Source organism: Cyrtonyx montezumae, unplaced genomic scaffold (genome assembly GCF_038088225.1).
Source record: "Cyrtonyx montezumae isolate F1298 unplaced genomic scaffold, pur_monq_1.0 scaffold_6, whole genome shotgun sequence".
In the NCBI taxonomy this organism is placed as follows: domain Eukaryota; kingdom Metazoa; phylum Chordata; class Aves; order Galliformes; family Odontophoridae; genus Cyrtonyx; species Cyrtonyx montezumae.
Genome location: NW_027072067.1, coordinates 15919763 through 15936013, shown reverse-complemented (window position 1 = coordinate 15936013; position 16251 = coordinate 15919763). Strand labels below are relative to the sequence as shown.

General features: G+C 46.4%; 1 protein-coding gene across 1 annotated transcript in view; it reads left to right on the top strand.

Annotated features, from left to right (window-relative positions):
- RYBP (RING1 and YY1 binding protein) overlaps nucleotides 1-15834 on the top strand; it is a 30363-nt gene extending 14529 nt beyond the window's left edge. The window contains exons 4-6 of the mRNA XM_065749887.1: nucleotides 10472-10648; nucleotides 10765-10863; nucleotides 14478-15834. Of these exons, the coding sequence (XP_065605959.1) occupies nucleotides 10472-10648; nucleotides 10765-10863; nucleotides 14478-14730 (529 nt within the window). The 3' untranslated portion in view covers nucleotides 14731-15834. The remainder of the gene's footprint in view (nucleotides 1-10471; nucleotides 10649-10764; nucleotides 10864-14477) is intronic.
- The last annotated feature ends 417 nt before the right edge of the window (nucleotides 15835-16251 follow it).

Sequence of the window (16251 nt, the reverse complement as noted above, 5' to 3'; positions counted from 1 at the left end):
AGTGATTAAGTGCACGGACTGTGTTGCAGATGAAATCAGCACAGACCTATTAAATTGACCTATGTTTTTTTTTTTCCTGGAATATCTTTAGTAAATAAAATCTTAGGTGAAATGGATGCATACCCCACTTTACAGCATCTTACTTAAGGATTTACTGCTTACCTTGAGTTCTGGGTCCTTTTTTCATGTCTTTCCACATCCTGGAATAAATCATTTGGTAGACCAGACATCTAATGTGCATCTTGCTAGCCGGTGTGGTCTTGTTTTCAAGTTTCCCAAACAATGTGAATTAAAAGCAGCAGCAGTTGATGAATGGCTGTTGCTGAGGCTGTAGGAGGGCACTGGAGCCTTTGTCCCCTGAAGTGCATGACTCGGGTGCCTCGCAGTGTGCTGGGCTCTGGCTGTGAGGATTGGACACTGATGGACAAGCAGGTCAGTGCAGCCAGCTCTCTGTTAGGAGGTGCTGCATGAGAGCTCTGTAAAATGCTGCATAGCTACTTTCTTTGCAGACTTTATGTTCAGACTAGGTTCTCGTCAGTCTGTTTAGCTCTGAGTGCTTTCTTTAATGGGATATGTCTGAGTAGAAGACTCGGTTCAAGCACAGGAGGCATAAGATGAAGCTGTTGTCACAGCCTCTGCCTTTTTCCTGTGCATTGCTGTCTACTGAGAGCTTTTCAAACTTGCCTCCAGGTCAGAAGACCTGTTCTGCCCAATTCTGTCACTGGAACCTGTCTTATTAAAGCAACAGATGTGTGTGTTTGTGAAACCACTCTGGTGGTTTTGTTTATATAGCAGTAGTGGGAGCGTGGGTCCTGTGCTTCCAGTGGGCTGTGCGTAGGCATGCTGTGCTGCACTCTGACAGGCCAGCTTCATGAGACTTGGCCATGTAGTGTTCTCTTTGGAGACTTATTTTCAGGTATTTTATCTTGCTGCAGGAAAGTGGCAAAGTGTGGGTGCCTGCCGTGCTTGCCTGCAGGGCTGCAGCGTGCTGGGGCACCTCTGCAGCAGGTGGGATGGAGAAGTGGTGTTGCAGCACAGCCTTTTCAAACATCTCGTGCTGGCTCACAGTGTGGGTTGCAGGGTGTTAAGGAGCCAGCTTGCTGGTGTTTGTGCACACTGTGTAGGGGTTTGGTGACTGCTGATTCCATGTTGGAGATGGAAAGCTGTTGCTGAGGCTGCAGATGTACCTACGCTACAGGGTGCACCCATGGTGCAGAGCTGCTGCTGGCAATGATGAGGACAGGAGTGCCAGATGGGAGCATTTGAGATCAGGACCGTAAACATGGATTTACACCTTCATGCGAGCATGCAGGTCCCAGAGGAAATAAAACAGATCTGTGCTGTGTCAGAAAGCTGCCTTGAAGTGGAAATCCCTATGGAAGAGCTCTACCAGCACTGCAAAATGAGCACGCTTGTTTACAAAGGGCGTTTGTGGCCAGGCTTCCTGCTGCAAACACACGTGCCTGGAGGTTCAGCCCCAGCCCTGTAGGACCTCTGGCTGTGCCGGGCAGGAGGAGCCCGCTGGGATGGGCTTGGAACTGAGCCTCAGGTGGGGCGGACCTGAAACACTGGCAAGTGTTTGTCGTATCCACAGCATCCAGATGTTTGGGGATGGTTCCATATAAAGATATATTTTTAAGCAGCTTCTGAGACAACACCCCACCTCAGCCCTAGGCTGGGAGGAGCAGCTCCCAGCAGCAGGAGCTGGCCGGCTGCGGGGCACGTGTAGCTGTTGGCCGGAGCTGCTCACCCTGCACTGAGCAGCACACAGCCAGCTCTCTCGGGCTGCTGCTGCAGAGGGAAGGAGCTGCGTAAACAGGGAAGCTGTGAAGTAAACAGGCACCAACCCAAAGCTGGCCTCTGTGCATCCCAGTTACTGGGTCTGAGTTACTCTGTCTGCTGTTGAAGTGAACGCGTGTAGGAAAGCTCTCTGCTTTTGTGCTTGTGCCGTAGTGATCTTTTCCATTCATCTTTCTCTGATGGTTGCTGGGTGATTTGTTTGGAGCTAAGTTCCCACTGACCCTTCAAAATAGTTCTGGATCTGCATGTCAAGGCGCTACTGTCCTTGTTCCAGCACAAAAACCTTCTGTTGGTAGGATCCCACAGCTTGCTGCTGCTGGGAGCCACCACAGCAATTAAAGGACAAAGTTAGGAGGAGATATTCTGTTTTTCTTCTCAGTGGGTTCTTGCACTGTTGTGCTGACCCAGGAGGCTTTGGCTCTTTTCTCCCTGGCTTTGTTGTGGTGTTGGGGATACACATTCCTAGGAGGTGGCTGCTCAAGGCAATCTGTGCTGTTTTGTGTGTTGTATTTAAGTATGTGCTTCTGTTTTTAGCTTGCTTTTACTTGGAATAAACGATTAGCCATGCAAATCCAGGAAGAAATTAGAAGAGGAAGTGGTGTGAGATGGTAGTATCTCACTGACTCATTTCTGCAAATCTGTAGCAATGAGTAATTTCTGAAATCTGGTGGATGTGTGCCTCTGATGTGGTGTGATCTTGAGGATCAGAAGAGCTCTATGTATTTTCTTCTACTGTAGTCATCCTGGGGCAAGTCACTGCCACAGCTTCCCCATTGTAACATGGAAATGAACCAAACTGATAAATACAGGTGGCACTGGGGTGGGAATACACCTGAAGCACCAAACCTGGCCCCATCTGACTGCTCAGTGATGGTTTTCAAGACTTCCATTTAGCAGTTCTGGTGTTGTGTTTGGTATTACCGAATAAGGAGTATGTGTATCAGCAGCAAAATGGTCTTACGACACTGTGCCTAAAAATTCCTGTATTTAGCCATGGAGTTGGGAACTTTTCTGAGAATTCATAAAGGTCTGTAATCTGACATCAGATACAGTGTAGAAAATCCTGGAGTATGGGGTCTGAGGGGTTGAGAAGGATGCACTGTGGTTGGGCTTTCTGTTGTGCGTCGCTGTGTGGGGATAGTGAAACTTCAGAGGTACTATGCATGCGCTTCCATTTCCAAGAAAGCTCTCTCTGACACATCTGCACTTCATTCATCTGCAAACGAGTTTTGCTTTCACCCTTTGTTAGGAACAGCATTAAACGTGCCCCTGTCTGCTAATTGCACGTGGTCTGCTGCTTCCTTCTAAATAAAGTTAACCCCAGAATCTGCACTTGCAGGGCCAGCCTGGAGCTCCGGCAGCACGCTGAGTGCTGTCACCGCTCTTGCTGTGCGTGCTTTCCTCTCGGCAAGCAACCACAGCACTTATGCATGCATCTCCTCCTCCTGCAGCTTTGTGCAGCTGCTGGCAGTGCCCTGGGCTTGGTTGTGTCCACGCTCAGCTGCTGCCTTGCATCAGGCTGCCAGTCCCCCGTGTGCTGTGAGTCGGGCACGAGGCCAAGGGCAGCTCTGTGCCGGCAGGGAGAAAGCATCAGGAATCCCAATAATGCACACAGCAGTCCCTGTGCTGCTCGGTCAGTGGAGAGGGAGCGAGTGAGCTGTGGAGAGATTGTGGGTATTAAGTGGGATGGGTAATGAAAGGCTGCTCGGGCACTGATGGGAGGCTCTTTAAATGGAAAATGACTTTAAGTGGTGGTGCCGGGCTGGTTGCGGTGATTTGCAGCTGGCGTGGGTTCCTGGCTGAGCTGGTAGCTTTCAGCAGCGATAACTGCTGCTGTGTGATGGAGCACCAGGGTTGTTTTGGAGAATTCAAAGAAAGAACTTCCAACAGAGCTTGCTGTCTTTGCAGCTCAGAAGGGAAGGCATCTGACTGCGTTTCTGTATGTTTGTATGGGACTTTTTATACAAATGAAGGCAAGGAAGAGCTGAAGTGAAGTCAGTTCCTCCAGCCCAGGAGCAATAATTCTGAAAGCCAGAGCGGTGCTCCTGGGGCTGTGCACTGCTGATTTCCCTGACATGGGCTCCCTGGGCTTCCCCAGCAGAGTGCTGTGCTCAGGCACAGGGGGCTTCACTCTCCTGTCTGTGTTCTGTTCTCAGTGTGTATCTCATGACGAGAAACAACGCTCTAGGGCACGTGGTCGCCTTTTAAAAAGGCATGCCTGCCTGCATCCTTGTCTCAGAGCATCTGGTGTTCCATGAAGTGTTAGAAGAGCATGCTGCTCCACTGGGCAGGGAGCTTTCCTCTCGGACCACAGGTAGCAACCATTTCTGTGCAGAGTGTACTGTGGCAAAGCTCAGCTTCTCATGAGATAAAGCCTTCCCAACGTAGCTGAATGAAAATCACTGCCTTGCTCACTTGGCTCCTTTTCATGGCATCCCTGGAGGTTTAGGGCCTACTGAGACTGTTCAGCATCTGCTGTAGAACAGGTAGCATCTCATCTTGCTGCTGTGTGAATTGAGCCTGGCTGGTAAATGATAGAGAAGTCTTTTTTTTTTTCCCCAAGCATATGGAGCGCTGCCGTGCCACGAGCACAGCATGATCTGACACCAATGAACTCGCACACCCGTGTGCTGCAGGTAGCTCTGAAACACGGGGACTCCAGAGGAATGGCTCTGCTGTTGTAAGCACAGAGCTGTCAGCCCTCGTGCTGCCCATGCACCTTGCTGCGGGATGGGAAGTTGGGGCATTGTTTGCTTTCCACGGGATTACACACAGCTCAATAACGAGTCCAACAGGAAGGAGCGTTCCAGGAATGGTTTTGTTGTAAATCTCAGTATTTTATTGCACACATTGTGGTTGCTGCCAGCTTTATGAACTGTTTTCCAATTTTTGCTAGCGAGAGCAGCTTATTTCTGACATGCGAGTGAAATCGCTTTGGTTTTATCATCCTTTGGGTGATAGCAGGCGAGTAAATTTTGTGCTGAGATCAGTGAATATTCCCTAACAATTTTAAAAGTGGTAAATCAGGGATCGTTTGATAGTTTTGCAGTGAGGTGTGTCTGTGGATGGAGGTGCCAGAAGCAGCAGTGCCACAGCTTTTGCAGTTTTGGTGACCAAAGAACCATAGCCAAAGGAAAAGCAATCAGGCCATCGTGTCTTTACGTTTATGGCTGCACCTGGTTTTGTATAAACTCAGTGGATTTTGTATATGGTAGCACACTTTTCCTACTGCTGTAGAACTTCTTAACTTCGATTGTTCTTGCAGGGAAGTGTTGCAGAAGGAAGGGTTTTTGTATATGTTTTTTGTATATGGATTTGTATTTTTGTATATGGATTTTGTATAAACTCAGTTGTGGATTTTGTATATGGTAGCACACTTTTCCTACTGCTGTAGAACTTCTTAACTTCGATTGTTCTTGCAGGGAAGTGTTGCAAAAGGGTTTTTGATCTGGAAGTGAAGCTTTGCAGAGGACCTTGTGGCTCATCACTCCTGAGTGCAGCAGGAGCTCTTTCTGTGGTCAGGGTTGTGAGTCTTGGTGACAAGCAGGGGGACTTTATGGAGAACAGTAAGCCTACTTCTCCAGTGGAAAATATTCCAGCTGTTCCCCAGACATACCTGCTCCCTGGCTTTATCCTCACAGTGTAACTCTGCAGCTTGTGAGCATCATGATTTGTGAATATGCCTAAATAGTGAGGAGAAAGCCAACGCTGAGGCTCCTGGTAAGATGTAAGTATTATGCATTCCTACAGGCATCACTGAAAGAGCCTCTGACACCGCAGAGTGACTGATGGGCAGTGACCAGGCAGCTTCCAGTAAATGCTTTCTCCTGTAGTGCTTGTGTTTAATTTAATGACCTTTTAATTCTTAATTTAAGGACAAAAAAAAAAAAAAAAAAAGCTGAGCAGTCCTGGCTGTGCTTTATCTGTGCATCTCTGCCCTTTGCTGTGGAGCACAGGGGGGCAGCAGGGTTTGCTGGGAGCTTGCCATAGGTGGCCATGCATTTTTAAACAGACTTTGTGTGTTCTGTAGTGAACAGTGGTTTTGTTTGTGTGTGGTCAATATTTTCTTTCATTTTTTTCTTTCTAAAATGTTCAGACCTAATGCTGGCAGTCCTACAAAACACTTTGCTGTCCTCATGTACGGCTCAGAGCAGAGCCTCTCCTTTCTGCTGACACAACTGTGTCTTGCTCATGAAAGCACTGAACCTGCAACCCAAAATTAGATCTTCCTTGGGTTAACTTCTTTATTTTTAAACATTTACTCCAAACAGTCAGTGCTGAAGGAAAACTCCCTTCTTTCAATGGAGTACTGCTCAGTCACGTGTTTCTTGCTGTTTGACCTTTTGTTCTTGGTCCTGTTTTGCTGTCCTGTGGTCTTGTATTACACAGGGAGCCTCAGGTGTCTGCACACAGCTCCTGCAGTGCTGTGTGGTTGTACACTAAAGGTAATTTGTCCAATCATCTGTTTTCTTGTTGCTGGAGAGGGCTGTGTGGTCACCACAAGTGAGCTGGAAAGCATGCATGCAAGGAGGATTGCTCACTCTCTCATGTTTATGGCTTAAATTCTCTAAAGTTTTGGTTCTTCTAGGTGTAATGTTCCTTAAAGGATGTGATTTTACTCTTTTTTTGTTGTATGTATCCATGCCTAACCTCCCTTTGCAGGATTTCTCTGAAGTGGGATTACTGTACCATTGTTCTGGTGCTGGTGCTTTCATAAACACATCAATACTTTTAGTCCCGTTTTTCCTTTGAGCAGAGACACACTCATGTGTTCCTGGGATTATTAAAATAATCATGTACTTCAACTTTACGCTGCGCTGCATATGAAACAGATTTCCTCAAAAGAAGCAGAGAGCCTCTCAGAGGTCTGCTGTATCACCACTTGCATCAAAGCTCGAACAGCATGAAATTACCCAAATCCTCAGTACTTCATGTTACATGAGGCTTTTGACTCTGAAATCCCACTTGATGCTACTTTCATTCTTCTGATAACAGAGTTGTAGGAAAGTAAGAGCAATTCTAATTAGATCCACATTGCTGGGATTGCCTGAGTCCCCGAGTGTGCTACTGTGGCTGTGAAGAAGGGCTGCGGTTTGCATGCTGTGTCTTCAGGAGATGGGTGGCTTGTGTTGTCTCGAGAAAGCAGGATCAGAGAAATCCCAAACAGATACAGAAATTAGGGTCACATGAAAAATACGGTGAGACTTATCCTCCTTTATCCCCCTGCAAATCCAGCTCCGAGTAAACAGCACATGCTCAACTCATGGTGTGATCTGTGTGCAGTGCTTGTGCTCTACTTCTAGCCCTGAAATGGGTTTTCAAAGGCAAGCTTGAAGATACTGAAAGAAGCACACTGGGGATGCTTGGCAGAACCTTAGGAGTATGGTGCTTTCTTGTTTTGGGAACACAGCAGCATGTAGGAGCCCTTGGTGGAAGGGCTGACACTTCCCATGGGTTGCACACACTGTCAGTCACTGGGACAGACCCAGGGTATGGCCCAGCCCTGTTAGCGAAGTGATAGGGTGTGGTCCTCTACCTTAATGCTAGGTAAAGGGAAACCATCCTGTCCCAGATGTTTGCATTGAAGAATCGTTCTTATGCTCCTCTGTAGGCATCACTGCAGCAATTTTGGCCTTTATGTTGCTAGTGTGAAATGTGGGTGTATTTGAGACCACTGTGCTGTGTTGCATCTCTTCAAAGACATTTTTTGTGGAGACTGGGATTTGTTAGCTGTGTTGCGTGCATGGTGACCTTTGACTAAATGGTGAGATAGATATTGGTGTGCTGCTGAGAAGAGCCTGAGAGGAGGTTTAATTTTTGTCAGCTGAATATGCTCACGGTTGGTATGATTTGTTTTAATGTTGCAGACAGCAAGCTGGCGGGAAGGTTCGGGATAAAGATGGTTAATGCTCATTTCTGAGGCTCTGTGTGGTACAGAAAATTTGGAAGGGGCTTTAAGTTTCTGTTCAGGTTATTACACTTGAATGATAACTCATATTAAGATAATGTGTATTAGAGTTGAAGCATTCTCTTTGGAAAGTGCCAAAAAAAAAAAGTGCCAGATGGGAACAGAATTAGGGTCAGAGACACTCAGCCACATTGTAATGTTCAGAAAAAGAAGGGGGGGGGAAAGGGATGTGAGAATGGGGCTTAGTTCGTCCCACTGGTTTGGTGTCATTGCTCACACCCAGGCAGGCATGGTGAGCAGTGCCTGGTGCAGGCTGTCACCCCATCCTGGGAGACTGAGCAGCTGGCACACTGTGGGATGGAGCAAGGCTGGGGTACTGCAGGCATGGCCCTTGGTTGTGGTTACTATGGTTATGGCTTTCTGTGCTGGAAATATGCTGTTGCTCTTGCTTTGTTTGGCTTCTTGTGAAGGGCCTGGAACCAACAGGTCCTGGCTGGAGCTGCACTGCTGGCCTGACTGCAAGGCACTGGTTACTGCTATTGCTATTGCTGTTGTTAGGCTGGTTGCTGAACTTCTGCTCTGACTTGTTCTTTTTTCTTTTTAATGGGTGGCCTTAACTGATAAGTTTCCCCTTTAAAATTCAAATCTTCTTTCAAACAGCACAAACTACAGCTTAGTAGCTGTTAAACTTGAGAGTAACATCACAAACTGCAACAGAATTAAAAGCAAGGAGACCTGGAAGGTAGTGCTCTCAGGTTCCCGAGCTGGGACTTCCCACACTCAGCCCGAGGTTCTGATTTCCCTGCCTGGGTGAGCAGCAGATCACCGTGAGCAGGGCAGGGGAAGGCAGCTCCATGCTGCAGGGTTAACCATGCAGGGAGATGGTGTCTGCCCTTCCTTTGAATGTTTCTTGATGCTTGAGATTTTTCACATTACTTTTTAAGTGAAGATCAGGAAACAATGCACAAACATCTTTTTTTTTTTTTATTGTTATTTCTGTAATCGGATTAGCTGCTGGCAAGGAAAAGTGTCATAACTTTCTGTTCCTGGAAGAGCAGTGGGTCAGCAGATTGCTTCAGAGGAGCTGCTGCTGCCAGCTGCGTGTGGCTGCGTGGCTCTGAGTGACTTCTCTGTGTAACAGAAGGCTTTGTTGCACACTTGCTCACAGTCAGCAGACAGAAGTTGCTGTGTACCAGGTTTCTAGGTGCCTGGAGGTTGGTTGTGTCTGTTGCTGGAGCAGGCTGACCAGGCTGCTTTGCTTGTAGGGCAGCAGCCACCAGCTTCCCCCAGGTGTGTGCATTGCCCCATAACACTGAGCAGGGCCAGAGAGATGACAGTCTGAAGAGCGGGGTAATCAACGGGGTGGCATTAACGATGTAGGTGATGATTGGGTTAATGGGGTTCAGTGCTTTGTGGTTCCAGCAGCTGTCAGCAGTGTGACTGCAGAGCAGGCAGGTTCACAACAACCTGGGAGCTGTGTGGGGTTTCCCCATAGTTTGCACCAGTGCAGCTGCCAGCTGAGTGCTGCCTTAAGGGGCTTTCCTTAACCTGTCAGTATCTGGTCTGTGCATGGAGCTGGAGCTGTTAGTGTTCGGCTCCTAAAGGAGGGCTAATGGAGTTGACAACTCCGTTTCCATCCCTTCCTAATCACAGGGAAGTGGTGGGGTGTAGGTCATAATGGGACTGCTGTGTGCTGGGTCAGAGGGTGAGCTGGTGAGTTGCTAAGCTGAAAGTTTGGTTGAGAAATGCAGAAGAAACCAAGCTATGAATTACTTGGGACTGTGAGTGTCAGATTCTTGCATTTTTTTTTAATTTTTTTTGTATAAATCATAATTGAAATCATCTTTGCAAAACATTTTTTCTTACCTCTGTCGTCCTCCCTTTTTCTTTTTGTCTCCAACCTGTGAGTTGTGTTGCTGTGCGTTGTTTGAACTGTGCACTGCTTGGTTTCCTTGCTCAGACTCAAGCTGTTGTGGCAGTCATGGTGAGAGCTGCTGCCTTGAATTGCCACATGCCACAGTGGTGAGCAACTGTTCCTTCTGTCCCATGCTGAGGACCTCACAGTGAATTGGAGGAGCTGACACTCCTGTGCTTCTCTTTCAGCCCAAATGTACATTGTATATATCCCAGTGCTCCGCTCGGGGCTTTCAGACAATGGTGCTAGGACACCGTGCTGGGGGCTGGCACAGCCCTTCTCCCTATAGGATGCTGAATGCCTGTTTGTTTTCAGTGAATTTCAATCCTGGTGCCTGGGACAAAGCCATCTCAGTTACTTTCTCTTGTTCTTTGTTACATGTGGTGCTTGCTGCATCAGTGCACTAGAAACTCGTTTGAAAAAAATGCAGCTGGCATATTCAGTGGAGCCTGATTTTTATCAGGGAACTCACTTCTGTCATTACCTCTGTTCCTTCTATTGAAGAATAGCCCACGTGGTGTGCTTGGCAACTTCTTGGAAGCTGCTCTTTGCTGCTGTCCCTAGACTTGGGCTGTGTTTTCAGGTAATGGGTGGAAGGAGGGGAGCATTATACTTAAGATATTAGATGAAACTGAAAGTGATGACACAGCAGTTGGGAGCATTTCTTAATTTGAACATTAGTGTCTTGTTTGGTAGCAACAGTAGTACTCAGCATGAAACGAGGGCATCCATGTGGCATTTCTTAAGTGAGGTATTCTTCCCCAGTTGCCAAAATGGGTCTTTGCAGTGCTGTCTGTGAAGTAATTGTTGCATTATAAGTCTGACTGCGTATCTCTCTGTTGTTGTAGAAAACCTAGGATAAATTCTCAGTTGGTGGCACAACAAGTTGCCCAGCAGTATGCAACCCCACCGCCACCCAAGAAGGAGAAGAAGGAGAAAGTGGAAAAGCAAGATAAAGAAAAACCTGACAAAGAGAAGGAAATCAGTCCCAGTGTCACAAAGAAGAACGCTAACAAGAAGACTAAGTAAGTTTCAAGGATGCAGTGTTAGATGTGGTGTGACTTAAGCAGTGCTGTGCATTGATTGATTGATTGGAACATTGTTCTAACACCATCTCCCCTCTTCTGCCCAATTCTTACAGACCAAAGTCAGATATTGTGAAAGATCCTCCTAGTGAAGCAAACAGCATACAGTCTGGGAATACTACAACAAAGACGAGCGACTCAAATCACACTTCAAGGTAACTGCATGGGAAACGTGAAGCTCTTAGTATCTGAGAATTGTGCTTAATAGCAGACATTGCTCTTTTGGTGGACTGACAGCACTGTCTAATGGTATAGCTGGTATGACACGACCTTCCTGCGCGTGTAAAAGCACTCAAATGCTCTTCTGGTGAGGATGGATTCAAGCGTAGAATCATAGAATCACCAAAGTTGGAAAAGACCTGCAAGATCATCCAGTCCATCCAGTAGGAAATACTTGTTCTATTAGCCACTCAGTTCTCATTTCATTGCTTAAATCATGTCACCTGGCAATAATGCTTCTTGGCTGGACAGAGTTCATCAGTCGCCCTACTGATGGTCAAATTCTCACTGTCATTTGATAGCAGTAATTGAAGGCTTACTCTTTTTATTTCCTTACCTGTAATTAAGTCACAGTAATTGTCAGGGTAATTCCCTGAGTATGCTGGAGTTAAGACTGCATGAGCAGATTTGTTGGAATCTTGCTACCAGCAGGAAGCATGAACGGTTGGTTTTGTATTTATCTGTCAGAAATGAGCAGCTGTTCATGGGGAGAGGTCTGGTCCTAGTCTGGCCTACACTGATACTCCATGCTTGTTTTCCTTAACTAGTGTCTTGTGCTTTACTTGCTAAATCAAAAATTGGAAGTCCAAGTTCAGGTTTTATGTTCCTGAGTGTACAGAGCTACAAGGTACAGAATTCAGAAGAGCACTTCTTGTGTGGGCTACATAAGAGTCGCATCTCTTAACGGTGTTCTGTAATGCAGGGATTTTCCAGTGGAGCTATGTGAACTGATGCAGTGTTAGTTAGCTGCAAACAATCATGAAGTGCATGTGGACTAAGATTTCCACTGTTGTGTTAGTGTTAAGATTGGCAAGATGCGACTCCTGAAAATTGTCTTGGAGGACATCAAGTAACAGAAGGAAAACATGTAACGGTGACTGTCCTTTACAGAGTAATTCATTTGAGTGTAGTAAAGGCATTGAGATTTGTTGTGCTTAAACTAGAAGACAGAGCTGTTTGTGGTGACTCCTGCCAACTGTCTTCCTCAGTGCCCAGAGATTTAAGTGTATATTCCCCAGCTGATTGTAGAAGTACAGCATTATTGCAGTGATATTTTTTCTTGTTCTTTTCAAAACATTACTTCCTTGGAGGCTTAGGGTGCAGGAGACTCGATGCACTTGACTAATGAGATAACATTATGTTGATAGATTGCATCAAATAATTTTCTCTCCTTAAAGGAGTCACTCTGTCTACTGCAGGGTTATCTAGTTCATGTTTTGTGACAAGACTTTGTCATTCCTAATTAATCCTTAATAGTATCAGGTCTACCTGGACTATTTTAGGGAATACATAATCTCCTTTGAATATTAAACTCTCTTTAAGTGCTTAGTTTAGTGGAACTTTCCTTACAGCTCAATGCCCTCAAGAGCATTGTCAGTAATCTCTTGGAGGCCCCAATTTTTCCAGAGTTCCAGGTTACCTGTTTTATTAGTCTCCCTGCCCACGTTTCTGAGCTCATCTTTGAAGGAGTCCTGTTTGGACTCATGGTTATTTCTGACAGAACACCTTTGTTTATTCTGCATTGAAATGCATTTCCTACTTGGCCATAAACCTTTTCAGCAATGAAGGAGGATGTGAAGTGTCAAAGTGCTTGGTCAGTGGTGGCTTTGGAGAAGCTGCAGCAGGAGCAGATGTTGGGTGCTGTTGTGGGGTAGAGGCAGTAAGGTCTGTTTGTGTATCTGGGCCAGCGTTTCTTGGGCTGTTTCTGAGTAAGAGAGAAAACAACTGCCTCAGCCCAATTACAGGAAGAGCTGGGTTTCCTAGAGGAACTAGGGGCTCGAGGAGGAAAATACGTATGCGTACTATGCTTCCGGGAACGCTCACTGCTGGGCTCACTGCTGGGCTCACTGCTGATGGTGGGGGCAGCGCTCGCCTGAGATGTTATCGAAAGTCGGCGGAAACCCCAGGAGTTGCTGAGCTGGCTGCCCTTCCTTGTCACCCACAAACGAGGTGACATCATCTCATCTGGTCTGTGGTTATGTTACACTTGCTCACTCTAGCAAGTGCGTATGTGCGGCACGTGGGCGCGCGTCTCGCTGCTGCCGGGCTGAGGGGAGCGGGGAGTTTTACTCGTGGGTATTCCTCTGTGCTCAGCATTCTGGTGGTGTTCTGTAGCTATTAGATGTGTTGCTCCTGCTGTGCTCGTTAGAAATATACAACCTGTTGTATGAAACACCTTCTAGGCTTGATAGGAAAGTACTGCTTGTGGTGTAGCAGCTTTGTTTTTGTGAAGGAAGTTTGCAGAGATACAGTTAGCTATCTCTGAAGCTGTACCTTCATCCTTAATGCTTCTTTCTATTCTCGCTAGTTCTGGGATACCAAATTAACCTTTTAAGGACTTCCTTCTTGTTAACTTAGCACTGCAAGCAGGGTATACATGGCAAATGCAAAATCAGCTTAATTTTCTCTTTTTTTTAGGCTGCATTAGCCTAATATGCTGTAGACAAAGAGAAAATTGGTTTAAAAGCTGCAGCTATCCTTCCCTGCATCTCTTGGAATTAGGCAGTTCTCAGCAAGCTACTTTTCACTGAAGTATAAAGACTCTCCTTTTTAATTTCCCTACTGAGAATATTCCACTACTTAAGTCTGACCTTTAATTAGGAGGAAAAGCTGTAAATTGCAGCAGTTGCTGAAGCTGACTTGGAATTGGTTGGCAGCTGGAGGAGTGTCCGAGGCTTGTTGTATCAGGGCTTTGGACAGCCCCTGAAGCACACGTGAATGTCAGCTTCCTAGAGTCTAGACCCTTATTAGCTGCATTACTAATTGAATGATAGCACAGCATGCAAATTACCGAGATAATCCCCACTATAAATATCAGTTTCTCTTCTGTTGTTCCTTTTTTTTTTTTTTTTCCTTAACCTAAAGAGCTAGCTGCAAGAAATATCTCTGTATGTTCTGGATGTTGTTCCCAATTGCTTTGTTTCCAGAGGGAATGTTCTGAGCAGTTTCATACATAGGCTGATTGGGCATCTGATTTGTAGAAGCTCAAAGCAGTTGGAAGAGGAGCCAAGTTGTCCCAGTGCCCACGTTGTTTGCAGCTGCAGAGCTCCAATATGGGAATGAAAGAGCAGTGTTCAAATGCTTTAATGTGGCTTTGTACTGCGGAGTCACAGCCTTGTCTCATAACATCAGGGCGCATGGGGAGATGGAGAATTTAGATAACAGAATCTTTTCATCCTCCCTTTAGGGAGGAGATCCCTAGGTCTCCCTGGCTGCTGGCTGCTTGGCTCTGGCTTAGTGTCCTGCCTTCCTACAGAGATAGGTGAGGATTACTGTCAGCAGCCCGGCACTGTTTGCTTTACACAGCAGGCCTTCCCCCTAGGATGGAGCTCCCGGCTGCAGGGAGCAGGAGGTCAGACCTCTGTCCTCTGCTGTGCAGCATTTGCTTCTGCCTGGGTTTTCTTTCTAATTAGTGCAGTCTGTGCAGGAGAGTGTAAGGAAGGCCACCAAGTTTGTTGTATGCTGGGATTTTTTCTTCTTTTTTTCTAATGAACTCTTCCTTTCTCATTTGCTTTCGTTTTGTTTATAAATGTTTTCTCGCTTGTTCTAGACCCAGACTGAAAAATGTGGACAGAAGTACTGCACAACAGCTGGCAGTCACGGTGGGAAACGTCACGGTAATTATCACAGACTTTAAGGAAAAGACTCGCTCCTCTTCCACATCATCATCTACAGTGACCTCCAGTGCAGGATCAGAACAACAGAATCAGAGCAGCTCGGGCTCTGAGAGCACAGACAAGGGCTCGTCCCGCTCGTCCACGCCGAAGGGGGACATGTCAGCAGTCAATGATGAATCTTTCTGAAAGTTGCACATGGAGTTGTGGAAACTATGAATCAGGGTATGAAATTCAAACACTCCACCTGCCCACGCCGCTCACATCCTGGAGAGCCTCTTCTGTGCTTGAACACACTTCCTTGGACATCGACCGCTTACTGATGCAACCAGGATAATTTCTGCTTGCCGTGGGCATCTGGCCACCAAGGAATTTCTCACCCTAATGATTACTCTTGACACTTTTATGTATTCCATTGTTTTATATGATTTTCCTAACAATCATTTATAATTGGATGTGCTCCTGAATCTACTTTTTATAATATCTGCTGTGCACAATTTTCCATGAACGTTACGACTTTTGTTTTGGGATAGGGAGCGGGTGGGGAGGGAAGGGGGGGGCTTTATTTATTGCATTCACAAACTCCATCCTCTTTCAACATATCCTTTTTAAGTTCAGTTCTTCTTCCAGTTATACTGTGTACTATCAGTTTTGATATAAATTATATATAAATATATATATAAATAAATATATATAAAGGGTTATTTGAAACCAATACATGGAAACGCTGGTGCTTGAAACACTGTGAAGTGAAAACAAAATATTGAGCAGTTAAAGATCTGGGACAGTCCCCTTCTGTGAAAGTGCTGAAACTGAAATGGAAACTAACTGGTCGTAGGTGAGGAGCGTTCCTGGAGGTTCAAACCTAGACAGGACCCATTTTCTTGAGTTGTTCCTTCCCCATTTCTTCCCTCAGCAATGGCTGAAGTGTACTGAACACGGTTTGGATTTTTTTTTTACACCTCAGAGGTGGTCTGCTCCAGGCAGCTGTTGTGTTTGCACTGGGGTAACTCAGCTTGGCACTTTGCAGGTTTGTGTCCAACTGGAGTGTAGGTGCTCGCAGCTGGGCTGGCGTCAGCATGCCCAGATCCACGTGCTTTGGTATCGCGAGCGTCGCTGTGTCATCCGTAGCCAATCCCACAGAGGTTTGGCATTCCTTGGTGTAATGAACTTTGGCTGTTTTCCAGACCTGCATCAGTGACTGAGGTAGCTTTAGAACTGGATTTTGTGCTTGGGGTTTCAGGCAGTGGTGCCATGGGCTGTTCCTGGCTGCAGTGCCATCAGCTCCATGTCCTGTGCTGTGGGATTGCTGCTCTGCACAGTTCCAGTCATGCCCCCAGGCAGCTGAGCAGTGCCCAGTGGGGATGTCAGGCTCGTGGCAGCAAATGCTCCCAGTATCCTGCTGCAGAAGCAGTGAGAAGCTCTGGAGAAGCTCTCGTTCCTTCGTGCTCTGACCTATTCAGGCTCATTCCTTTTCCTGGCCTGTTAGTGTTGCTTTACAGTTTACCTTCCATGCATTATCCTGCTAAAACACTAATCTGAAGAGGTGGCAAGAAACCTCTTTGGCTTTTATTCTTCATTTACTGGCCCCGGAGTGCTTTGCAGTAATCTCAGGCACAGAGGCCGTGGCTTTGCTCAGCATGGATGCCTTACTTTGGGGTATGATGAAAGAGGGCCGCTTTATTTTTGTTGGACAACGTTGTGCCGGCC